At 37.2% G+C, this 27617-nt stretch overlaps 1 protein-coding gene across 1 annotated transcript; it reads left to right on the forward strand.

Annotated features, from left to right (window-relative positions):
• The first annotated feature begins 697 nt into the window (after window positions 1-697).
• Window positions 698-27617, forward strand: MIOS (meiosis regulator for oocyte development). The gene is made up of 11 exons (XM_049768893.1): window positions 698-826; window positions 8808-10149; window positions 10471-10569; window positions 14546-14800; window positions 15499-15668; window positions 17273-17338; window positions 18876-19034; window positions 20196-20348; window positions 21991-22195; window positions 25367-25496; window positions 27118-27617. The coding sequence occupies exons 2-11, from the start codon at window positions 8856-8858 to the stop codon at window positions 27212-27214; spliced, it is 2628 nt and encodes an 875-aa protein (XP_049624850.1). The 5' UTR covers window positions 698-826; window positions 8808-8855; the 3' UTR covers window positions 27215-27617.

A 27617-nucleotide genomic window follows, 5' to 3' on the forward strand; every position in this document is an offset into this window, starting at 1 on the left:
ATACCATCCTCACCCCCTTTTTTTCTGTCTAGTGGTTAGTATTTAAGGAAGTCTTCCCATTTCCTAACAATGAGAGGATACCTTTCTCATGGAACACTAGACTAGCAAAGCATCGCTGTAATGAAGGCCTTCCTGGGCCACGGCTAACTTTTTAGTTCACTCCAGTTTTCCAGTAGTGGAACAAAAAAATTTCCAGTAGTGGAACAGCAACAACAACAAAAAATGAAACATTGGGTCAGAGCAATAATAGCACAGCGAATAAGGCATTAATGTTTGCCTTGCACGCAGACAAGCTCAGTTTGATCATAGGCATGCCTAATGGTCCCTGAGTCTACCAGGACTAACACCTGAGGGCCTCAGAGTGAGGCTCCTAAACCGAAAACCAAACCCCAAAACGTAAACAAAATCATGCTGGCAGACACCGAGGGTCCTGAATACATTTTCAAGAAAACTTTCAAGTGTGCAACGTGCTAGAAACCCCACCCAGGCCTGGGTGCAGCGGGGTCGCACTGGCGGGTCAGAGATCAGGCCAGGCTCAAGAGCGGGCCCACGATGGGCGTGGTCTCCAGGGCAGTTGGCCACGCCCATGGGGCGGGACCACTCTCGCGGTGGGAGGGAAGGCGGGGCCCACGGGACTCCCAGGGACCAGCCCCGGCCCGAGCCGCGTCGGGGGTGGGGGTCCGCCGACTCGGCGCTGGGGTTGTGGAGTGAGTCCGCGCCGTGGCCCCGCGCTCCTTGGCTCGCACCACGCGGCCGCCATCTTGCCCGCGTCCCGGCGCCCGCCGAGCCCGGAAGCGCCCGTGCGGCTTGCACGCTGCCACTCGAGGTCGGTGAGTGAGGCCGGGGCGGCGTCTCCACTCGTGACCGGGCGGCGCCGGCGCGGGTTCGGGACGCCGGGGACGGCCGGAGCCTCGCGGAGAGGCGGGCCTGCGGGGCTCCGGGCGCGGGGTGCGGGGCGGGGAGGCTCGTTCACCGCGCGGCTGCTCGGGCCTCGGCGCTCGTTCGGGGGCGGCCCCGGGGACTCGCCGATTTGCTCCGGGCCCGGCGGGTCTGTGCAGAACCCGGTCCGACCCCCTCCTCTGCCCTCCCCTGGAACGGGGCGGCGCACCCCGGTGTGCAGAGTGAGTGTGACCGAGTCCTGCCCCTGGGATGAGGAGTGCTACGAGGGGACTGAAGGAAAAGGGAAGCAGAGGGAAACAGCGCCCGGGACTGGCTTTGGCTCTTGCCTAATGCAGCCCCGACTGCTCTTTGCAGCGGTGTCTATCTATAGCGATGCGTTTCTTGGATGGTAAATGTGCAACCATTCGGTCTCTCTCCTGGAAGACGGTGCTGGAGGAGGATGGAAGTTTCTTTTGAAGCTGCTACTGTGCTTTGTCGAGGCACTGAAAGTGGAAGACCACCACTAAAAAAGAAAATCCACTTATCTTTTTTTCAGCCCAAGAGTGGGAATAGGGGTAAAAGTCCAATTGGATTTTCTAGGCTTTCCCCCCAAATCGAGATGCTCACTTATCTTAAATTGCACATTGATGCCTCTTGGAAGTGTTTTTTTTTTTTTCTTCCCACATTGGGCTATAAATAAAGTGTCCTAAAAATGTTTGTCATTGTTTTGTTTCTTCTTTTTTGTTCTTTTCCTTTGTTCTGTAATGTGGCTCTTAACTTTAAATATATTGGCACCCTATAGCTCTTTTGGGACAGTTCTGTTGTTATATTTGGGGCCAGAGTCAAGGCAGAAACCTTTTATGGGAAATGAGCACTTGTTCAACTTCAAGGCGAGGATCTCAATGTAAACTTAATTGGTACTTATTCCATCCTTTTGACTTCCAGTTTTTCAGTCCTTTAGCATTAGAAAACATTTACTTTCATTGTTTGGGGGTGGCGTTTGTGGATGGAATAGTTGTGATTTGAAGTCATGCTAACTTCTAAACAGGATGTGAAGAACTCATGAATGTTTCAGTTCTGTGAGAGGAGATGGGTTTTATTTCCAACTTTATCTTAAGGAATTTAGGGACCTTTCAAGTCTAGCCAGTTTTTTATTTTTTTTACTCTACACTGTATCTAGTGATGCATATATATGAATCAGCATCTTTCTGTGTTGGGTGGAAATACATTTTTAGGGATGGACTGGTTTAATCCCCAACTGTATTTCCCTCAGCTGTAGATCCCTCAGCAATGCCAGAAATCATCCTGAACACAGAACCCAAAGTAAGCCTTGAGCATCGCCAGGTATGACTCAACAACAAACAAAAAACTTTTTTTTTTTTTTTTTTTTTGTGGTTTTTGGGTCACACCCGGCAGTGCTCAGGGGTTATTCCTGGCTCCAGGCTCAGAAATTGCTCCTGGCAGGCACGGGGGACCATATGGGACGCCGGGATTCGAACCGATGACCTCCTGCATGAAAGGCAAACGCTTTACCTCCATGCTATCTCTCCGGACCCCAAAAAACTTTTTAAGGATGTAAATTTTGATGTACTCTTAGTTAAAAACACTGAGGAGGGGGGATTCTGTGAAGTTGCAAGATCACATGGCTCATCTTTTAAATGACACCCACCCCTAACTTTAGTGTGATCACTAGCCAATTTATTCCTCTCCCACACATTCTTACCTCAATTTCTCTTGGATCCAGAATCTGTTATTTTTGTTGTTTTCTGTTAGATTGTTTCCTTTTGTTATTCACATGTCACTTGAATTGAACCAGTTAGTAATTGTCTTTCACTTCCTCAATTATTTCTCTTATAGTCACTTCATGTTTCAGCCATGCTATTACTGATTTATTTTTTATTTTATTTGGGAGGGGGGCTTGGTCATACCCAACTCTCAGCGCTCAGGGATTACTCCTGGCTCTGCACTCAGAATCCCGCCTAGCAGGCTCTGTGGATCATATGGGATATGGGAGATACCCATTGTCCCAGGTCAGTCATATGTAAGGTAAATGCCCTACCACTGTCTATAACTCCGGCCCCTCATTTTATATTTTAAAGTAGAGGAATGGTCTATTAAGTAAATTGCTTTGTCTGTTTATCTGTATTTGGACATTTGGATTAATTCCATGTTTTGACCATTGTGAATAATGCTGCTGTGAACTTACGGGTTTATGTAAGGAATAACCTTATATTTATATATTTCTTAGTACATTTCTTTTGTTTTTTTGTTTGTTTGTTTTGTTTTGGGGCCACACCCAATGACACTTGAGTTTTCCTGGCTATGGTCTCAGAAATCGCTCCTGCCTTGGGGGACCATATAGGACTCAGGGAATCTAACCGAGGTCTGTCCTGGGTCAGCTGCCTGCAAGGCAATGCCTTACCACTGTGCTATCACTCTGGCACCAGTATATTTCTTAATATGATGAATATAGTTACATTTCTATTAGGGTTAAATTTTATGCCATGCAACTTGTTGATTCATACAAGTTGTTCACAAGTCCTTGGGCTTGAGTTAAATGTACTATCAATGTCTTGAAATTTTTAATACATTTTAAATAATACATTTTGTTTTCTATTTACTCACCTTTCCAAATTATATTGTTGATCCTTTCTCTATGCAGTAATCTTGATTCAGTTTGGAAATGTTTGACAAGAACCAAATCATCTGGTCTTCACTTTATTCTCTTTTCTTTTAATTTGTTGGTTTTTGGGTCACACCTGACGCAGCGCTCAGGTGTTACTCCTGGCTCTACGCTCAGAAATTGCTCCTGGCAGGCTCTAGGGACCGACCATATGGGATGCTGGGATTCAAACCAACCTCCTGCATGCAAGGCAAATGCCCTACATCCAAGCTATCTCTCTGGCCCTTTCACTTTATTCTTATGTAAAATGAAAGGGTTTTGCTAACCTCTTAATGCCTATAATTTTGTGACCTAGTGGAATTAAATTTTTGTGGATATTAATGTATTTTAAATGCCTAGCATTTGAAGAAATGTGATGATTTTTATTGATAATGATGTGAATAAAATAGTTTTTTAAATTATACTGATTACTTATCTTTTTCTTTTTTTTTTTTTTTTTTTTGTATTTTGAGCCATACCCAGTGGTGCTCAGGGGTTACACCTGGCTCTGGACTCAGAAATTGCTCCTGGCGGGCTTGGAGGACCATATGAGATGATGGGGATCAAAATCCCAGTTCGGCTCTGATGGGCCGCATGCAAGGCAAATACCCTACTATTGTGCTTTCACTCTGGTCCCTCATTACTTTAATATAGATTTTTCATGTGGCACAATTTTTTTTAACCATAGGTCATGTTGTAAATAAAGATTATAAATATAGGTTTGAAATCTAGATTAAAAGGTGTACTTATATTAGTCTTTAATGAAGTAGGAAGATGGTCTAGATTTTAAGATATCTTCAAAGCAGAAATAGATTCTCTGAGGTCATGAGCATGAATACCTACTTGGCAGTATCTTTTCTTTATGTCTTAGCTATTATATTGTATGTGATTTTTTTCTTTACCTCTTTGTTCTTTGTTTGTGTTTTGTTTTTTGGGCCACACCCATTTGATGCTCAGGGGTTACTCCTGGCTAAGCGCTCAGAAATCACCCCTGGCTTGGGGGACCATATGGGACGCCGGGGGATCGAACCACGGTCCTTCCTTGGCTAGCGCTTTCAAGGCAGACAGACACCTCCAGCGCCACCTCACCGGCCCCAACCTCTTTGTTTTTTGAGTTTGTATATTATTTTATCACAGTAATGTAGATTCTCTATTAAACTAGCATATTAGCTTATGCTGCAATAATAAAATGACATACAGTAGGGACCATACTCCAGTGTTTTTTCAGACTTTCTATGTTTGTAGAACAACACAGGTCTGTGAACTGGCAGCTTAAAACTACTATCGTACATAATATAAATCTCTTTTCACAGTTATGTAGATTAATTGTTGAAATCAGGGTAACAGCAATCGGTACCACCAGTACTAGCAGGGTACCAGAAATTGAAATCAGGGTACTCTTGAGTATTTGCAGACAGCTGCTACCTTCTGGTTTGTAAACATCTGTCACCTTCTGTTCCCTGAATAATGGGTAAAGAGTCCTATTATCTCTCTTTTTTTAATAAGTGACTAGTTCAGATGAGGGCTCCATCTTTATGATTTCATTTATCTTCTAAAAAATGCCCTATCTCCATTCCAGGCATGTGGAGCGGTAGGAACTTGAAGCATATAAATTTGCGGAGTATAAAGTTCAAAACATAGCAAACAGGTCCCTTAACGTTTTTCATTCTGTATTGTGTTCCCTGTATTTTTTTGGAAGATATAGTAATCCTCAGACTTTTTAAACAGGGGGCCAGTTCACTGTCCCTCAGACCGTTGGAGGGCCAGACTATAGTAAAAAACAAAAACTATGAACAAATTCATATGCACACTGCATATATCTTATTTTGAAGTGAAGAAACAAAACGGGAACGAATACAATATGTGGTCTGCGGGCCTTAGTTTGAGGACCACTGAGTCTAGAACCTCGCAGATGCCAAGCATCTGTCTATTTACAGAATAAATGAAAGATTGTAGTAATTAGAGCAGGGCTTCTAAAACTTTCTGCTCTGACCTCTTTTTGATGGAGACCACAAATGTAAAGGTAAATTAAAATTTTTTAAATGATCCCTCTATTTGATGTAGCTCCTTCAAGCTTTCAACCTTTTTTGTTCGGGCCCACACTAAACAGTGCTCAGGGATTACTCCTAAGGGGCTCAGGGGACCAGGAGGATGAGGTGCCAGGCAATGAACCCTAGTCTGCTGCATGCAAGGCAAGTACCCTACCAACTGTATTGTCTGTCCATCTTCCTGGGCTCTTTTCCATTTTGGGGACTTTTAATCTTGGCTTTTTTAGGAAGGGTCGTGGGTTTGGAAACACGAGATTGACAAAACTCATGAGAATTGCAAAAGGAAGAATTTAACGCATTCCTCTATTCTATTAATAGAATTAATTATATTAATTCCTAATTATATTCCTCTATTAATATTCCAAATATTAACTTTCTACTAAGTTCTCAGCTCTGTTCTAGGAACTAGGGGTATAAATAAAAGCAAAAATACTTTACCTGTTTTTTTGTAACTAAGATTTAGTAGGGGCTACAGCCCTCTATTTAAAGGGAAGGAATACTATTCGATAAGAGTTATAAAGGGATTAGGAAATAGGTCATCAGTTAGGGTTCATGTGTTCTACTTGTGTTCAGTTTCTGGCAACATATATGGTCTGGTTACAGCCCTGGAGGCACCTGCTCACTACCAGGTGTGGACTCTGAGGACTCCAGAACAACCAGGTTGCCTGGGTATTCTTAGTGCCATAATGCTCAAGCAACATATCACCCTAAGGCAGTGCTTCTAAAATAGTGGGGTGTGCCCCCGAGGGGGGTGGCGCGAGACTCCATAAAGGGGAGTTCATAAAAGGACCTGGCAAATACTGTCAGAACAAGATAAACCCCATGCTTATGTTTCTGTATATCTGTATATCTGGAGCTATGAGTTGCTGTGTCCTGCTTCAAACCCTGCTTCAAAAAGCTATGCATTGCAAAATTGCTCATTGTAGCCATTAATCCAGACATCACCTCTGATTAAAAAGTCAGCTCAAATTATTTTATATATTTTTGTTTGGCAGGTTCAAGTTTTTTTTAAATAAAGATACTATTTACAGTCGCGGGGTGTAAGAGCAATAAATGTTTTCTTCTTTCTAGGGGGGCATGACAGAAAATAATTGAGAAGCACTGCCCTAAGGTCCTTACACTGAACTAGTGACTTGGGTGATAGAGTATTGTAAGTGGGTTCCTGAATTTCCTGAATACTAGAAATCTTTCCCGCCCTACCTCCTCCCAAATTTTATATTTAAGTGACCTTATCTAAAGTGGGTAATGGATAACGATAATGATGTACAGGTTGAACAGTTGTCAAACTGGCTAAGAGGATGAATGCTTGAAACACTTTGTAAAGACATGATGGGATTAATGGTGTATTCTCGGAATTAAAAAGTGAGATGTAGCTAGGATTTATTTTTTTGGGGGGGGGGTCACACCCAACAGTGCTCAGGGGTTACTCCTGGCTCTACGCTCAGAAATCGCTCCTGGTGGGCTCGGGAGACCATATGGGATGCCAGGATTCAAACCACCGTCCTTCTGCCTCTAAGGCAAACACCTTACCGCTGTGCTGTGTCTCCGGCCCCATAGCTAGGATTTTAATTTGTAAGGACGGGAATGATGTGCCATGGTGTTTGAGCAGTAAAAGGTGGAAGAATTTTCGGATTTTTAAAGTTACATTTAAAAAATTGGAAGATTACTAAGAGCAATCAAAAGCCATTATACGGTTTTAAGTAGGGATTGCATAATCTGGTTAAGATTGGGCTTTAAGAAAACTACAGTAATATATAAAGATGAGTTTTATAAGAATTGAAGTGAGAAGATAAATAAAATAATTGCTGATCCAGCACTATAGAACCTGACTTTGTAGACTTTAATTCATGAGAATCAGTTTGCAGAATTATGAGTCTTAAATGAAAGAAGACAATAGTTTAATTGATCGGGATAAAAGGTAAATTGACTGGAAAGAAAATGAATAAATTGAGGATGCTAGTAAGAATATAATTGAAATAATTGATCTTAGAATTTAGAACTGCTAAAGAAAGTTTATAAAGTCAGTGGAAGAATTCTTAGATTTTTTCCCCCCCTGCCATCTAAATTTTATGCTTCTATGAAATTCTAGAATGATATTTTCTAATTAAACTTGAACGAAAAAGTTAATTAAACAAACATCAAAAAGTGAAGCAAACAGTTTATGGGGAGTGGATCCACATATGGTGGTACTCAGGATTTACTTCTGTCTCTGCACTTGGGGATCAGTCCTAGGGGGATTACTAAGGGGACTGTATAGATGCTGGAGATCAAACCAAAGTTGGCAGTGTACAAGGCAAGAATCCTCCCTGCTATTCTGTCCTCTGGTCCCAAAGCATACATGATTGACTTGATTTTATTTACTTTGCACTAAGAGTCTTTGCCAGGCTCTGTATCTGGTACAGGGGCCAAGAATGAACGAACCATAAATTCACTCAACAGCACTGACAACATGGTTATACAGGTACCATTTCTATAGAAGATTTTATTTTTATTAAACTCCGTGAGATACAGAGTCACAAAGTTGTTGATAGTTGATCATACAGTCCAGCACCCAATCCTTCACCAGTATTCATTTCCCACTACCAATAACCTCAGGCATAAAAGTTTTAAGTATCTTCATTCATTTTGAATCTAGAACATTTTTGTCATTGTGGAAACTTCTATTGGATAATACTTATATAAATTATTGCTTGGGATCATGACTCAATTCTTTCAAGTTATATCCCCTTCCAAGGGATATTTATTTGCTTACCACACTGATATTATTGGGGGGAAGGCACACCAGGTGACACTCAGGAGTTACTCCTGGCTATACACTCAGAAATCGCTCCTGGCTTGGGGGGGACCATAGGGGATGCTGGGGGATCGAACCATGGTTTCCCAGGTTAGCGTGTGCAAGGCAAACACCCTACTGTTTGTGCCACCGCTCCAGTACACTGATATTATTTTATATTTTAACTCTCAGGTTAAATTAAAGCGAACTAGAAGTGCAGTTAGGTTAATTGATCATATAAAACAAAGCAAGCAAGTTCTCAGATTTCTACCAGGTCATCTTACTGGAGGAACTTCTTTTTCCTTTGTTCCTAATGAATATTGTTGAATTCTTGGCAATTAGAAGACATGGATATATTGAAAAACAGTGCCCTTATAACGTCCTGATTAATAGTTTATTCTATATGTATTCTTACTGACATTTTAACATTTTTGTTTGTTTTTAGATTTTCAGTGAATGGATCTGATTGGACTTTTCAAGTATATCCATAAACATGAGTGGTACCAAACCTGACATATTGTGGGCACCACACCAGGTTGATAGATTTGTTGTTTGTGACTCAGAACTGAGCCTTTATCATGTGGAATCTACTGTGAATTCAGAACTCAAAGCTGGATCTTTACGTTTATCTGAAGACTCTGCGGCTACGTTACTGTCTATAAATTCAGATACACCTTATATGAAATGTGTTGCCTGGTATCTCAATTATGATCCTGAATGTCTCTTAGCAGTTGGACAAGCAAATGGTCGAGTTGTACTTACAAGTCTTGGTCAAGATCATAATTCAAAGTTCAAAGACTTAATAGGAAAAGAATTTGTTCCAAAACATGCACGACAATGCAATACTCTTGCATGGAATCCATTAGATAATAACTGGCTTGCTGCTGGTCTTGACAAACATAGAGCTGATTTTTCAGTGCTTATTTGGGATATCTGCAGCAAATATACCCCTGATATAGTTCCTATGGAGAAAGTGAGACTTTCAGTAGGTGAAGCTGAAACAACATTATTAGTAACAAAACCACTTTATGAATTAGGACAAAATGATGCTTGTCTCTCTCTTTGTTGGCTTCCACGAGACCAGAAGCTTCTCCTTGCTGGTATGCACCGTAACCTAGCCATATTTGATCTTCGGAATACAAGCCAAAAGATGTTTGTCAATACAAAAGCTGTTCAAGGGGTGACAGTAGACCCGTACTTCCATGATCGTGTTGCTTCCTTCTATGAAGGTCAGGTTGCAATATGGGATCTTAGAAAATTTGAGAAACCGGTTTTGACTTTGACTGAGCAACCAAAGCCTTTAACAAAAGTAGCCTGGTGTCCAACTAGGACTGGACTGCTTGCTACTTTAACAAGGGATAGTAATATCATTAGATTATATGATATGCAGCACACACCTACTCCCCTTGGCGATGAAACTGAACCTACAATAATTGAAAGAAGTGTGCAACCTTGTGACAATTATATTGCTTCCTTTGCTTGGCACCCGACAAGTCAAAATCGAATGATAGTAGTAACTCCTAACCGAACAATGTCTGATTTCACTGTTTTTGAAAGGATATCTCTTGCTTGGAGTCCAATTACATCTCTAATGTGGGCTTGTGGTCGTCATTTGTATGAATGTGCAGAAGAAGAAAATGACAGTTCTTTAGATAAAGATATAGCAACAAAGATGCGCCTTAGAGCTTTATCAAGGTATGGGCTAGATACAGAACAAGTCTGGAGAAACCATATTTTAGCTGGAAATGAAGATCCACAGCTCAAGTCACTCTGGTATACTCTGCACTATATCCTTTGCTTTGTATATTTTGTGAGGCAAATGAAATAGAAATAATGCTTAAGTTTGTTGAAAAGTCAGTCTTGCAAGTAGCTGAATGTTTTATAGGAAAGTCCAAGTTATATAATACTTAAGCTTACTACAACATAAAATTGTTAAACTTGAAATACTGCTTTTGCAGGTTGTGTAGGAGGAAGAAAAGTCTCTTGCCACAATTAGTAAAACTACCTTTAGTTGCAATGTTACCTGTTATTGGATTCAATCATAATAAATTTAGCTTTGAAATAATTTATTATACTTCATGACTTTTATTTCCTATGCATTTAAATACTTATGAAGCAATATACTGAGGATATGGATCAAAAATCACCAGGCAACAAAGGAACATTGGTCTATGCAGGAATTAAATCAATTGTGAAATCATCCTTGGGTAAGAAAATTCTATTTTAATTTTTGCAGTATGTTTATTTATAATTGTTGTTATCTTTTTTTTTTTTTTTTGGTTTTTGGGCCACACCCTGTGACGCTCAGGGATTACTCCTGGCTAAGCGCTCAGAAATCGCCCCTGGCTTGGGGGGACCATATGGGACGCCGGGGGATCGAACCGCGTTCCTTCCTTGGCTAGCGCTTGCAAGGCAGACACCTTACCTCCAGCGCCACCTACCCGGCCCCAATTGTTGTTATCTTGACACTTCACCTTATCATCTCAGAATAGATTGTATAAATATTTTTTCTTGTTTCGGTAGGTATTGAATTGTTAAAAAGTGTACTTTTTAATTATACAAATCATTTTTGAAGGATAATGACTATGTGCATTCTTCAGAATCATAGGATACTTGTTATTTATATTTTACCACAGTTATTTAGCTTTTAAAAATGAAATAAAAAGGGGCCGGAGAGAAAGCACAGCGGCATTTGCCTTGCAAGCAGCCGATCCAGGACCTAAGGTGGTTGGTTTGAATCCCAGCATCCCATATGGCCCCCCGTGCCTGCCAGGAGCTATTTCTGAGCAGATAACCAGGAGTAACCATGAGCACCGCCGGGTGTGGCCCCCCAAAAAAATAAAATAAAATGAAAAGTTTGCACATTGAAGGAGCTCTTCTTTTTATTTTACTGCCACTTTCATTTTGATTTTTAAAGAATTCTAAATATGGTATGGGGCATGAACTTACCTAAAGGGGCCTTACCTGAGATAGCTTTTAATGAGTGAATATGAACAAAAGTAGGATTATAGTTGATACTTTAAGAATAAAATTATATTACAGATGAGGCAAACTTATTTTTCACGACATTTTTAACCTGTTATTTAATGGAATTGAATTTGGATTCTATCTAGGTTTTGATAGTGATCAGATGTTTCTCTGAAAATGTTAGAACCACCAATTAAGGAATAGGGGAAATAAGTTTAGCTTGCTTTTTAAAAAAAATTATTTTTGGATTGGGGCCCACATCCAGCAGTGTTCTTGGGGGTTACTCCTGATTTTGTACCTAAGAATCACTCCTGGCAATACTCAGAAGGGACCATATGGAATGCAGGAAATCTAAGTCATTGCAGTGTGTGCAAGGCAAATACCTTATTTGCTGTACTATCTCTTTGGCCCCTAATTGCTTTTTAAATAGGATAATTTATAACCATAAGTATATACTCATAAGTAATGGAAAATAAGGGATAAATGCTATTATTTAATGGAAGTAAGTTAAGCATTTCAATTTAATGATTATATTATTATAATTTTTCTTACAAAGATTTCCTACATTGAGGAAAGATGCAGTATACTACTTACCTGATCTGTTTCATTTTAATGGTGTTCTCATATCTCCACCAGAAAGGCAACTTTATTACATAATATTACATATACATAATAAAATTAATTAGTTTGATTTAAAACTACTATTTTTATTAATAAAATAAATTATATGCTGTTTTATTTTTATATATGAGCCTGCCCTTATTAGTGAGCCTAAATATACATGTATGATGTATGATTTTATACTCACTGCTGTTTAGAATTAGTTACTATTTATTTATATGACTTATTTTTTAATATTTTTTGCTTTTGTTTATCTTTTTAATTTTTCTCTCACACAGAATATGACTAAAGACAACATCAGATAGTATGTCACTTTTTTCTGAAATTTTGTTTCATTGTCATGGATCGGGACTTTGAATTTAGCTTAACTCAGTCCTATACTTAGAATTTCACAAAACTAAAATGAATATATTGGTCAGACTTTGTTCTTTTCTGAAGCTTAGAGTGTCCTTTCCAGCTCATGTGGTAGTTGACAAAATAGGTTCATTGAGTTGTAGATCTTAGATAGCCTTGCTGACTATTAAAGGTCACTTTTAGCTCATTCTTTGTTGCAACATAGTCACCTCAAAGCTCATCCTACTCATGGAAACTTTATTTTCAGACCAGTAGGATAATTGCTCTCCAGTTTTTCTTAGTCAGACCTACATTGGATAATTTCCCTTTGATTAACTCAGTCAGTTGAGTAACAACCTTAATTATACCAACAAGTGTTTTCACTTGTGCTATATAATGTTGGTTGAAGTCAGCCACAGATATCACCTGTAGAATAGCAGTCTTTAATTTAAAAAATAAATTTTTTTTTTATTTAAAGAAAATGCATCACTTAGTTGACATAACTGATCATAATACATTTGTTTCAAAATAAGAGAAAGCAAAGTTAAAATACTGGTGCCCATTGAGGAGCTATTTAAAAAAAAGTTATTAATGTCTAATTATTTTTAAAATAATAGAGTTACTATAATTACTGGTACAAGGTTTAAAATATTCAGTATTCTTACTGCCAAATTATTTTGGAAGTCTTTTTGTTAAAGTGACAAGATAAGTAACTATATAATGGTAATATTGATGGTGAAACTTATTTGTGCTTTTTATTTGGGGTGGAGGGTTACACCTAGCTATGCTTAGGGCTTACTCCTAGCTCTCCTCTGAAATCACTCCTGGTGGGACTTGGGACTAGGTATGGTGTCAGTGACCCAACTTTTTTTGGCTGTAGAAGGCAGAAACTGTACTCACAGTATAATCACTTTGGCTCCATTTGATGGTAAACTATTTATAACTTTTCAGATATTGGGGCCAGAGAGCTAGCATGGAGGGTAGGGCTTTTGCCTTGCGTGCAGAAGGACAGTGGTTCGAATCCCAGCATCCCATATGGTCCCCTGAACCTGCCAGGAGCAATTTCTGAGCATAGAGCCAGGAGTAACCCCTGAGCACAGCCGGGTGTGACTCAAAAAACAAAAAACAAAAAGCATTTCAGATGTTGAGTTGTAATTAATAGACCCTTTGAGTTTTGTATTTATTTTGTTTTATATGGACCACACATTCTAAGGGAAATTATTTTGCAATTGGAATCAGCAATTTTGATCATAATGTAATGCAAGAAATACTTATTCATTCATACTTACTTATTTAAGTTTGTGGAGTGGGAACTTAAGGCCAGATCTGTAGTACTAAGACCTACTCCTGACTCTGTGCTTGAGTTCTTCCTCTCAGGGTGCTACAGAACCATTCTAGGATTAAAGCAGGTAAATTACATACAAAGCAAGTACCTTAAAATTTATACTCACTCACTCAAGGATATCTAGAGTGCCATTGAAAAAGGAATAAGAATATAATTTCCAAAGAAGCAAAGAAAATGACTGAGATAGTTCTCACTGTCTTTATAGACTATCAGAGTCTTTGATATTTGGGATCTCAACTTTTCTTTCTTTCTTTTTTTTTTTTTTTTTTGATTTTTGGGTCACACCTGGCAGTGCTCAGGGGTTACTCCTGGCTGTCTGCTCAGAAATAGCTCCTGGCAGGCACGGGGGACCATATGGGACACCGGGATTTGAACCAACCACCTTTGGTCCTGGATCGGCTGCTTGCAAGGCAAACTCCGCTATGCTATCTCTCTGGGCCCGGATCTCAACTTTTCATGTATATAACCATACATGCAGCATGGAAAGAGGCTGAGAAATGGAATGGGAAGAACAACTATCTACTGGCTCAAGCATTGAATATACCATAGGAATAAAACAAAGTTCTAGCACTTTTTGAGCTTATGTTCTAATTGGAAAAGCAGAAGGCCTCTATGGGAGCTTAGGTTAGTGCTAAGAGATGTAGAGGGAATAATAGCAAATTGGATAGTGATACCTTATTTAGATTAGTTACAGAAATTTAGTCAGTTAGTTTAGTCCATCAAGTGTTCACTTTTATTACAATAACAAACTACTAAGCAACACAAGTTTTAATGTGGCATATTTTGTACTTATGCAACATAGTTATAGCTGAAAAGTTGAACATTAAATCTTACAGAAATTCCTTGTAAACTTCTTCCAACTATATTTTGTAAAGTAATAAATAATCAACTAATATAAAAAATGTTTTTCTTTCCAGGAATGGTGGAAAGCAGCAGACATAATTGGAGTGGGCTTGATAAGCAAACTGATATTCAGAATTTAAATGAAGAGAGAATCTTAGCTTTACAGCTTTGTGGGTGGATAAAGAAAGGAACAGATGTAGATGTGGGGCCATTTTTGAATTCCCTTGTACAAGAAGGGGAATGGGAAAGAGCTGCTGCTGTTGCACTATTCAACTTGGATATCCGACGAGCAATCCAGATCCTGAATGAAGGGGCATCTTCTGAAAAAGGTAGGACATAGATCCTGGCAGTTTTGGACAGTTTTAAAGAAAGGATTAATTTTCTAAAATTTAACGAATTTTAAGTAATTAAAAATTAGTCAAGTATATATCTAAAATATATTACCCCACCGTCTCTTTTTAAAGTGCCTTGATATGTATGTAAAAGAAAACATAAAACAAAAAACTAAAACAATTTAGCATTATGGGGAGGCACTGCTGGCAGTGCTTGGTGGACTTTGTAGTGCTGGGGTTTGTTGAACCTCAAAGTGTTTCATTTAAAAACCTGCCTGGAATATGAACTTGAAGGTTCAAATATGTGTTAGTTCTACACAGTGTTTTTAATATGGGCAAAAGTTTTGTGAATGAAAACTTGCTTGTCACTCTTGCTTTCTAGTCTGAATCAAAATGTTTTCTTGTGGACTTATTTTCAGGGTATAAAAGTCACCATTCTGATCTATTTATTTACGATGTAAGAGCCTGTAGATGGGAAATATACTCTTTTGTGTTTGTTTTGTTTTGTTTTGGACCACACCTGGCAGTAACTAAGGGTTACTCCTGGCTCTATGCTCAAAAATTACTCCAGACAGACGGGGCTCAAATGCGGGTCAGCTGCATGCAAGGCAAATGCCCAGCTCGCTGTGCTATTGCTTCAGTCTTGGAAATACACTCTTGGCCACTTTGATTAACTGGCTGTTTTTAATATGCAGGTGACCTGAATCTCAATGTGGTAGCAATGGCTTTGTCAGGTTATACAGATGAAAAGAATTCCCTTTGGAGGGAAATGTGCAGCACTCTACGATTACAGTTAAACAACCCATATCTCTGTGTCATGTTTGCATTCTTGACAAGTGAAGCAGGATCTTATGATGGAGTTTTGGTAAGCCAGTTTATGTTTCACAAGATTCTACTCTTATTTTTATATTTTGGGCCTTAACCCAGTGGTGCTCAAGGCCTACTCCTTGCTCTGTGCTCAGAGATCACTCTTGCCAGGCTTGAGAGACCAAATGGTATGCCAGGGGTTGAACCCATGTCAGCTATGTGCCCTATCTACTATTGATCTGGCTCCAAGACTCTACTCTTAAAATAGGAGTTAATTAGTTTTGTTTTTTTGTTGTTGGGCCACACTAGAGATGCTCTGGCGTTATTCCTTTCTCCACATTTAGGAATTATCCCTGGCAGGAGACCAAATGGAATGCCAGCACCCTACCTGCTCCCTATTTACAATATTTGAAGTATTTAGTTTTAAGTAGCTCTCCGCTGTGATTAGCCTCCCAAACTTTCTTTTTAAAAACGTTTTATTGTTGTTATAGCTTACAGACATGGAAGGGATAGGATTTTATCCTTTGATTTTAAGAACTATTACAAACAAATAAAAAAAAGCTCAGGAAAAAAAAAGCTCAGTAACGAAAGTGCCCATCTTGCAGGCATGAAGTCAAGTTCAGTATCCTCACCGTTACCTAGCAAAATCAAATCCAGTTTGGAAATTAAATTATGAGATCACATGACTGGTAGTAAACTCTTTTACTTTTAATTATTTTTTGGTTGCTATTCTTTCTCTTTGAGCTTTACCACTTAGATTGCAAAAAAATTTCTTCACATGTTAAGGCAAAAAAAGTATAACTTTCTAGCTTGAAATTTATTTTTAGTATTATGACATTATTATTAGTTTACTATTGTAGCATTTCTTTAATAATTTGAACGTTAATCTAGAAATGTATTGAAATATGTATGTACATTTTTATAAATGTTAGTATTATATTATTATATGATTGATATATCAATTATAACATATAATACTATATGTTAGTATTTTATCTATTAGTTTATATATTTTGCCCTTTTTAACCACTTCAAAATAATACCTAAGAGTTTTACTTTGTGGGGGTGGGGGTTAAGCAGATAATTTTAAATATTGCATCTTGATTAAATAAAGTAACTTTTAGAAAGTGATAGAAAATGGTGAAGAATGGAGGTGAATTAATCATATTTTACTTATTTGATGGAAAGAAACAAGAAACTAGAATTTAAAAAAAAAACACAGAAATAAGGTTCTTGGAAGGCACAAGTTTACAACACTGAAAAAAAAGAAAAGAGGTAGTCAATGGTTTTATCATTATATACACAGCTTACTAATGCATTTGAAAATAAAATTATTTGGTATATAAAACGCGGTCTGTAGAAAATGTGAAAGTTATAACATTGCTGCTATTTGTATGGACCTGGAGATTATATACTCAGTAAACATGAGAACAGGTCTATAGAACTAAATATAACACAGTAGTGGCCTGTGGGGATGGGGGACATTGAGATATAATGGAGGGAAACAGAACACAGGTGGAGAGTATGATGTTAGAATGTTGTACTTGTGAACCATCATTTAGTGTTGTATATACTGCTACCTCAAATAAAATGTTAAAATCAAAAAAAGAAAAAAAAGAAAGTTATAACATTTACAAGTAACCCCTTTTATCTCTTTTTCAGTATGAAAATAAAGTTGCAGTACGTGATAGAGTGGCATTTGCTTGTAAATTCCTTAGTGATAGTCAAGTAAGAACTAATTTAATTATTCAAAGTGATTAAATGTTCTATGAATTAATAAACTAATCGATGAATATTTGTGGAATTACAAATTCTTCTATATGTTTAAAGTGGTATTTAGTAAAATCAAGTTGTAAACATGTTTGTGTAGAAAGCAAAGGAAATTTTTCTTTAAGCTTCTTGGGTGTTCTCAAAGTAATTTATTACTGTCAGATTTGTAGGTGAAAAAAAAAACACATTTGTTTTTATACTTTGGGAAGCTCACATTGATTAATTGGTTCCAAGGAATAATGACCAACATAAGATGTTTCGGAATGGAATAGGGACCTGAGTTCCAAGGAAAAAATAGGCTACCTCACATAAAGAAGAAGAATAAATATGACAAAGAACAGATGTTCTGAATTAGATCTTTGCTCTGTTTAGGTAATTTTTTTAGACAGAAAGAGTTATAATATCCCTCTATTCTGTTTATTACCCCAATCTTTATTTTGCTGAATTGTTAAGAGGGTGATAAAAGTTTTTTGTGAGTTTGCCAGGCTTTTATTTATTTATTTTATTTATTAGCTCAAAGTAATACACATGCAGAGGTGGCACATTTTGAAGAGACTTATTTGAAACTACTTTATTTTCGCAATTAGTAGATGCTTATTTAAGAATGCTAGTTTTACATGCCTTATATGACAATGTAGATAGAACTTAAATTGACATCTTACCACATGGTTCCTTTCATAGGTGGAATAGAAACTATGAAGGAACTAGCAAAATACAACAAAAATAATGTAGACTGAAAATACTGTGGTTGCCAGAGGAAAAGGGAGAGAGGGAATAAGAAGAAAAAATGGAAGGGTTCATTTTGATATAAAGATTGGAACTTTGGTTGTGAGTGTTTATGAGTGTATTCAAAAGTGTGAAATTGTACTTCCAAAATTTTGTATTAATATAAGCCAATGCTTAGTCCAAATATTTTGATTTAATATCATTACTTAATATTTTAGTTTATTTCTATTTGTAGGAGTGAAGCTGGTCATTAGATATTTAAACATATCTCTTAGGTATGTTGTAAAAGAATATCCATAGTTTCTGATATGCATATACTGTATAGTGAGAATACTTATATTATTATGCATTTTATATATATGCCTATGCATATATGGTTATACATATGCTATATGTATAGTGAGAAATGCATATAAATAATTAATAAAGTGCTAAGTACTATAATAATGAGAAAGTGCCAGAGGAAATTAAAAACACTTAATGAGAGTTGGGTAACCTGAAATTAGGAGAGAGACTTTATAAGAGAAGAGTATTTTGGTAACCTTGAATTTCCCTTTAGATTCTGTGTTTGTATTGCATCATACTATAATCACGGGAACTTTGTAAAAAAAGAGCATAGTTCTCTTTAAATTGGAAATTTGCAACCATCTATAATTTATGTTTTAAATTTTTTTCTTAGAAAATTAATAAAATAGTTTAAAATACAGAATTTTTGAAGTACAGAATATATAGTGGAACTGATATTTAAAAAAATTATTCAATCTTTCAGTTAAATAGATACATTGAAAAGTTGACCAATGAAATGAAAGAGGCTGGAAATTTGGAAGGAATACTACTTACAGGCCTTACTAAGGATGGAGTAGATTTAATGGAGAGTTACGTCGATAGAACTGGAGATGTTCAAACAGCAAGTTATTGCATGTTACAGGTTAGTATTATGTGGCAATAGTTAATGGGGGCTGAAATGCTTAACTACCATCTCTGTATTTTTTCCCCCCTTCTAATGGATATGCTTTGAAGGTTTTAACCTATTCACTTGATCTACAGAGAAAGTTTGCTCTAACTGTTTCATTTGGTTATCTAGGTTTTCCTTTTTCATAGGGATATATTATTCCCGAATTTATGTATATTTCAAATAAAGCAAAGGAATAGCTTTTCAATTTCTCCAATTGTTTTTATTTTCTTATTAAGCTATCATAGTTTACAGTAGTATTAAAGATAGTATTTTATAGTCGCAGAGCTACTAGAACACTATACTAATATTTTAAACTGAAGTGGCATAATATGGGGAGATCTATTATAAAAACTTGTCATAACTAAGTTTGTACTTGCTTGTGTAAGAATACTGGTTTTCTTTTTTTCTTTTTTTTTATTGAGACCATTATAAATTACAAGTCTTTCACAGTTGTATTTCAGGCATATAGTGACAGTGAATTAGGGTCATTTCCACAACCAGTGTTGAACTCCTTCCACCATAGATCCCAGCATGCATTCCATATCGCCATTCTTAGCCCCCTAGTCTACTAGTATAAATTGTCTATTTTGTGTTTAGCCTGTTATAGTTTGGGTCTCTTGATTCTATTGTCGTTGACTTTGGCTTGGGTATTTAAATCTGGGTCCCATCCACTTTTTATTTTCCTTTTCGCCATTTGTAGAAGGATAGAAATATGAGGCCGAGCAAACTGATTCAAGTTCTAAGGTTCTATGAAAAGGGCAGGAGCCCCTAGCTAGAAGATATAAAACTGAATTGTTTCCATTATATTTAATTAAGATTAAATTTTCATTAATTTTTGTTTTTAATTTGTTGTGGGGATAGGCTTTTAGGTCCTGTGGTTTAAACTTACTAAGAAATAATAGAATAAGACTTGCTGACCTACTTTAATAATTGCATGTTGTACATAGTTATGTCATTAGTAGAGACCAACTTAAATTAATTAAGCTTCCACAAATCATGTTATCTTTATCTTCATTTGGAACTAGCTTTTGGCTAAAAGAAAATCCATTTCTGAGATTTATATTCACATTACTTTGAGTCTTCTTGTTTAACCAGCAAAATTTGAAATTAAAATAATTCATATTTTCTTTCTAGGGCTCTCCTTTAGATGTTCTTAAAGATGAAAGGGTTCAGTACTGGATTGAGAATTACCGAAATTTATTAGATGCCTGGAGGTTTTGGCACAAACGTGCTGAATTTGATATTCATAGGAGTAAGTTGGATCCTAGTTCTAAGCCATTAGCACAGGTAAGTATATTGTAATAGAGAGAATAAAATTGTAACATACACTTACTAGTCCAGCCAAAAGCAAAGTGTTTATAGTATATTATATAGGATGGGTCTAGAACTCAACTTAAATTTTTATTAGTTCATTCTCTTATATGGAGTGTATATCAGTATCTTATCCCAGACTACACTTTATCCATGCTTGTATTTTGGATCTGCTTTCTTACAATCCTCTCAATGGTTTGAGCTTTAGTTTGAGACAGAGAACACTATAGCAGACTTAGAGAACCCTGGGCAACCCTAAGTCAATCCTAGAGCTATTTGTGGTTGGTTTGCACTATATTCGAGCCCTTTTAATATTTGAATAGTATTTTATAATCTTGTGATTAGTCTTTAAATTCCATTTATGAAGTACATGTTTCTGCACTATTTCAATGTAATTAGATAGGGTTTTTTCTTTAATATATTTCTATGTCTTAATTACACATGGAATAGTTTTTTTATCTCACCATAAGCTAAAAGCACGTGAGATCAATTATTACAAGAAGCACATGATATGAGCTCACTGTATCTACCAACATTAATTACTGGATACATTGTTATTGTGAGCACTGGATGGTGCTGTTTTCTTACTTTAGACAGTTGATTACTAATATTTAAATATAATCCATACTTATAGTTGAATAAACCGAGTTACTTGTTACTTATTGTAATAAGTAGAGATACTTGTTACTTATCTATGTCGTGAGTTTTTTAAGAGCATAGGTGTTTAATATAAAAATAAAATGAACAGGTGTTGGGGCTAGAGATACACTACAGTGAATGGAGTGCTTGCTTATACATGGTTGACCCAGGTTTGATCCCTGCCATCCATAAGGTCAGCCCAACCCACCAGGAGTGATTCCTGAGTGCAGAGCCAGGAGTAACACCTGAGCACTGTTGAATGTGTCCCCTTACTCCCCAAAAATAACCAAATTGGAGAAATAGTACAGGTGGGCAGGGTGCTTGCTTTGCATATGGTTGATCTGGCTGTAATCTTTGGCACCCCACCTGATCTCTCACGCATCACCTGGAATGATCCTGAGCTTTGAGTCACAAGTGGGCCTTGAGCACCACCAAGTGTGGATCCTGAGAAAGTACAATGAATAGCTTCTATTTGTTTTTATCCTTAAGTTTTAACGGTTTATCATGAGAGGAACTTTAATGCCACACACATAGTTTTTGTGTATGATATTGGGGATTGAATGTAACATCTCTATTTACTGAACCACATCCCCTTAACTCCTTTTATATAAGGAAATATGTCATAATATTTGTTTAAATCAACTAGGAGACTAATACCTCAGTATGGATTCTCAGATATGTGTTAATTTTAAAATGTTTACAAGTTTTTCTATGCATATCATTGGTAATAGGAAGAATACATTAATCAAAAGTAGCACAGAAAAAAAAGTAGCACAGAGATAATATTCATTGTAACTGCCAAGTAGTAGCAATATTTATTAAATGAAAATTACTTGAAGATACTTAAAAAACGGATTTTATTATAATATGAAATAAAAATAAAAATTATATAGTCTTTAAGATAACATTGAATGTTTTTATTATTCCATTATGCCATTCATTATGGTTTATATTTATTTCTCCTTTCATTGTTTTATAGGTATTTGTGAGTTGCAATTTCTGTGGCAAATCTATCTCCTATAGCTGTTCAACTGTGCCTCATCAGGGCAGAGGTTTTAGTCAGTATGGTGTCAGTGGCTCACCAACAAAATCTAAAGTCACCAGTTGTCCTGGCTGTCGAAAACCCCTTCCTCGATGTGCACTTTGCCTCATTAATATGGGAACACCTGTCTCTAGCTGTCCTGGTATGGCAAAATTCTGTACTATACACCCCTTTCTTACATCCCTTTCTTCTCCACATGTGGCAATGTCCAAAGCTTTCCTCTTGCTCTGTACTAAGGGATCATCCCTGGTGGGTCCCATGGGACCATGTGTGGTGCTGTGGATTAAACCCAGGTCAAACTCATGTAGGGAAAGTGCTCTATCAGATTTATTGTATTGCACCATCTAATACACTTTTCTGAACTGAAATTATTCTATTCAGGGTTAACTGCATGAAGGCAGTATTAATTTCCTAGCTCCACAGAAATATTTAAATTTATTGATTTAGGGGGGAAATGGGGAGAGGAGATAGTACAGGAGGTCAGATCCTCACCTATGAGGGCCTGCTCCAGTTCTAGCCATACCACCTTATATAATCCTTTTGTGTACTGCCAATAGTCATTTTCTGAGAACAGCCAGTTACCCCAAAACTTTGGTCATCTAAGAAAAAGAATGAAAAATCTGATCAAATAATAGAATGAGTATTTTTTTTTTTAGAATGAGTATTTTTAACATAATTCTATGAAGCTGTGTATAAAAAGGTACATGTAGGGGCCGGAGAGATAGCAGAGGATAGGGAATTTGCATTGTAAGCAGCTGATCCAGGATAGAGGTGGTTCGAATTGCGGCATCCCATATGGTCCCCCATGTCTGCCAAGAATGATTTCTGAGTGCATTGCCAGGAGTAACCCTGAGCGCCAATGGGTGTGACCCAAAAAACCAGAAAAAGAAAAAAAGGTGTATGTGTATATAAATGTTTATATAGAAAAACATTAAAATCTTCAGTTTTTTGTAAACTATGAATACGGATTTACAATGTTGTACACAATGACAGTTCAAATTAGTGAATCCCTGCCCTGATTAAGATAATATGATCTGGGGCCAGCGCTGTGGCGCTAGAGGTAAGGTGCCTACCTTGCCAGTGCTAGCCTAGGACGGACCGCAGTTCGATCCCCCTGCATCCCCTATGGTCCCCCAAGCCAGGAGCGACTTCTGAGCACATAGCCAGGAGTAACCCCTGAGCGTCAACAGGTGTGGCCCAAAACCCCCCTCCCCCCAAAAAAAAGATAATATGATCTAGGGCTCCAGGATAGCACAGCAGTAGGGCTTTTGCCTTGCATGCAGCTGATCCAGGAAGGACCTTGGTTTTATCCCCCACCCACCCCTGTCCCATATGGCCCCCAGCCAGGAGCGATTTCTGAGTGCATAGCCAGGAGTAACCCTTGAGCATTACAGGGTGTGGCCCCCAAGAAAAGATAACATTATCTAAACCAGTGCTTTTTTTTTTTTTTTGGTTTTTGGTTTTTGGTTTTTGGGCCACACCCGGCGGTGCTCAGGGGCTACTCCTGGCTGTCTGCTCAGAAATAGCTCCTGGCAGGCACGGGGAACCACATGGGACACCGGGATTTGAACCAACCACCTTAGGTCCTGGATCGGCTGCAAACGCTGCTATCTCTCCGGGCCCTAAACCAGTGCTTTTTTAATTACTTCTAATACTTCTACCCAGTCCTACTTCTTTTCTTCACATAGATAGCTACAATCTCAAATTACTCAATTTTTTTTAATTAGTTTTGTCTGTTTTAAATTCTATAAAGTTGAATGATTGTCCTTGTCTTTCCTTTTTTCAACATTGAGGCTTATTTAACTTATGTTGATCTTAGCTATAGTTTATTCACTTGCCATTACTTTTGTAATATCACATCCTCAACTCACAATAGTATATTTTTTCTACTGATGGACACTTAATTGTTTCAAAATTACACTATATAAATACTGCTGCCATGGACTTTATCACCATGTTTCTTTTTAAGTTTTTTGGACTTTTTTTTTTTTTTTTTTGTATTTTTGGGCTACAGAAACAACCAGTGGCGCTCAGGGGTTACTCCTGGCTTGGGGACCATATGAGATGCTGAGGATCGAACCTGTCAGCTGCATGCAAGGCCACTGCCCTACCTACTATGCTATTGTTCTGGGCCTATATAGTCCCTTTTAGTATGCATAAAAGTTTCTCTACCTAGTAGTAGAATTTCTAAGTCATATTGTATTAATATTTTAAGATTCTTTATTTAAAAAATGCTTAGGGTTTATTCCCATTTTGCTCAGTGCTCACTTCTGGTGGTGCTCAGTGACCATATGACATGTGTTATGGATCCATAGTTAAGACTTATGCAAGGCAAGCACGAAATTAACCTTTGTTTGTCTTTTGCCCTGTTACCTATGATCATTCTTGGTATGGATGAAACCAAGAGGAAACACACCCTGCTGTATTCAAGGCATACTCCTGGATATGTGGTCAGAGATCCCTGGGCGGGGAAGTGCAAATGGGAATATTCATGGGAATATTCAGATACATCATGTCAAGTACGAAGCTTAAGATTTTTGTTTGTTTGGGGAAGATTTGCCTGTAATTACTCAAATCATATCTTTGTCTGGTTTTAGGAACAATTACAATTGCAATATTAAGTACATTGCTAAATTTTCACTATTAGTTTTTCTTTGAAAGTGTTCTATTGATAAAAATGACATGTTCTTAATGGAGTATACACATTGCATATGGAGTCGTGTATTCAATTCTTGGTGCTGCATGGTCTCTTGAACACTGCCAGGACTAACATCATAGCCAGAAAGAGCCCTAGAACATGTCTTTTTAGTTACCTTTGCCAGCATACCACCCTCCCCTTAAAAAAAATAAAGACAAATTCCCTATTCCTTTAGTGTTAGGTAGAACTCACACAATAAAATAAACCTGGTTATCTTTTTCTTAGATTGTTAGATATTAAACTGTTGATTATCTCAAATTGATTCTTAGTGGATTTGATATTCTTTTCTTTTTAATAGACTATTTAAAAATGGAGAGGACAGGGAGATAGCTGAAACAGCTGACTAGTGTTTTTGCAGTGCATGGCAGTTAGTGCATGCACCCAGGCACTATGGCGAAGTGACCTTGAACAACAAGCTGGGAATAGTCCAAAAACATTGATTGAGGAGGGATTAGGAAATCTATTTTTAGTAAATATTTCATCTAAAATAATTCTGAGCATTAAAGTGACTATTTCAATAATATATGTGATTTGTGTTTTGACAGAAATTTCTTTCAAGAGATTAATTAAAATATTATGATACAGCTAATGAAGATTATTTTCCTTAACCCATAGGAGGATCCAAATCAGATGAAAAAGTAGACTTGAGCAAGGACAAAAAATTGGCTCAATTTAACAACTGGTTTACGTGGTGTCACAATTGCAGGCATGGTGGGCATGCTGGACATATGCTTAGTTGGTTCAGGTAATCATTACATTCCTTCTTAATTTGCTTAGAGTTAGAGAAGAGAGAGTAATGGCCTTTTAAATAGTTCATTTATTTTAGGCAAAACATTAATCTTTTTCTGCCACTTGAGATTACCAAAAATGTCAGCATTTCTGTCATTACATAGCTTGTGCAGTCTTCAGTTACAAAGTGATTCCTTACTTATGTAAGGAATTGTAAATATATTAGATTAGTTAAATTGTTAATTTATTATTTACACTACTTATATAAGAAATAGTAAATTACTTAAATTATTACTTGTATAAGAAATAGTTAATGCTCTGGATTAGTTAGATATTTGTTAAATGACATTATTTATTTATTTATTTTTTTTACCAGGGAACTAGATTTTTATTTTTTTTTTTTTATTTAAACACCTTGATTACATACATGATTGTGTTTGGGTTTTAGTCATAAAAGGAACACCACCCATCACCAGTGCAACATTCCCATCACCCAAGTCCCAAATCTCCCTCCTCCCCACCCAACCCCCGCCTGTACCCTAAACAGGCTCTACATTTCCCTCATACATTCTCAATATTAGGACAGTTCAAAATGTAGTTATTTCTCTAACTAAACTCATCACTCTTTGTGGTGAGCTTCCTGAGGTGAGCTGGAACTTCCAGCTCTTTTCTCTTTTGTGTCTGAAAATTATTATTACAAGGGTGTCTTTCATTTTTCTTAAAACCCATAGATGAGTGAGACCATTCTGCGTTTTTCTCTCTCTCTCTGACTTATTTCACTCAGCATAATAGATTCCGTGTACATCCATGTATAGGAAAATTTCATGACTTCATCTCTCCTGACAGCTGCATAATATTCCATTGTGTATATGTACCACAGTTTCTTTAGCCATTCGTCTGTTGAAGGGCATCTTGGTTGTTTCCAGAGTCTTGCTATGGTAAATAGAGCTGCAATGAATATAGGTGTAAGGAAGGGGTAAATGACATTATTTAAGATGTTTTTTGTTTTGTTTTCTACTGACTAGCCTGTTATACATAGTTGGCATTTAAACAATGCAAGGCTGAGATGCCAACCCTTGTAAATTAAAAAAAAAAAAAAAAACTTTATTTTCTCCTGAATGTAGTTACATCTGTCTCTTAGTATCTGGAGGAAATTGGTTTCAGGGCCAACACTTCCTTTTGTTCTCATGTGTGTCATAATCCCTGTATATTCAAATCTCTCATAATCTGCCCTTTATATATTTGGGTCTTCATAGCCACTTCTGGTTGTATTCTTGAAAACAAAACTGAAGGATAGAAAAAAAATCCATGTGAAAGTGGACCTTTGCAGCTCTAAACCATTTTTTGTTATTTGTTGTTATTTATTTAGAAAGTAAAGGTATATATTTTTCAATTCCTTATTCCCTGGATTTAGTTTGGCTTTTTGTCTTGGTTTGAATAAGTTGTTATTGTTGTTTTAACTATTTTGGTAAACTTTTATCTGAATTATAAAGATTGGTACAAAGATAAATGATCAAGTGTGTGTGAGATTTAAATTTTTGGTAAACTTTTATCTGAATTATAAAGATTGGTACAAAGATAAATGATCAAGTGTGTGTGAGATTTAAATTTTTAATTATTATTTGGCTTACTTTTAGGGATCATGCCGAGTGCCCAGTGTCTGCATGTACATGTAAATGTATGCAATTGGATACTACAGGGAATCTGGTGCCTGCAGAGACTGTCCAGCCATAAAATGTTACCATTGAGAGAGAATCCTCCAGGCTTGCTGCCCTTCATAGCTCAAAACACATACCTCAAAAAAAGCCACTCAAGACTTGCAGTGGGAAAAATAAATTATTCTACCAAATCAGTAATTTGATGTTTGAGTGATTTTGATGTGTTTTCTAGAGATAAAGGTTGCTGAAAGTAACATCTGATTGTGGGCCTGAAGTCTGTTCGGTAGATTGAAAAAATTCATTTGGAAGAACTTTGTACATTTCTGTTGAAATTATGGTCACGGTGCAATCATAGTTTCTGGAAAAAAGCAAATACAGATCTTGAATGTGTATCTTCAAGCTGAAGTATTGTTCAGTAAACTGTATACTTTCTAAAATAGAATAAAATGCCTACTTTAGAAATCTGGGCAGTAGAATTG

This window comes from Suncus etruscus, chromosome 1 (assembly GCF_024139225.1).
Source record: "Suncus etruscus isolate mSunEtr1 chromosome 1, mSunEtr1.pri.cur, whole genome shotgun sequence".
Classification (NCBI taxonomy): Eukaryota; Metazoa; Chordata; class Mammalia; order Eulipotyphla; family Soricidae; genus Suncus; species Suncus etruscus.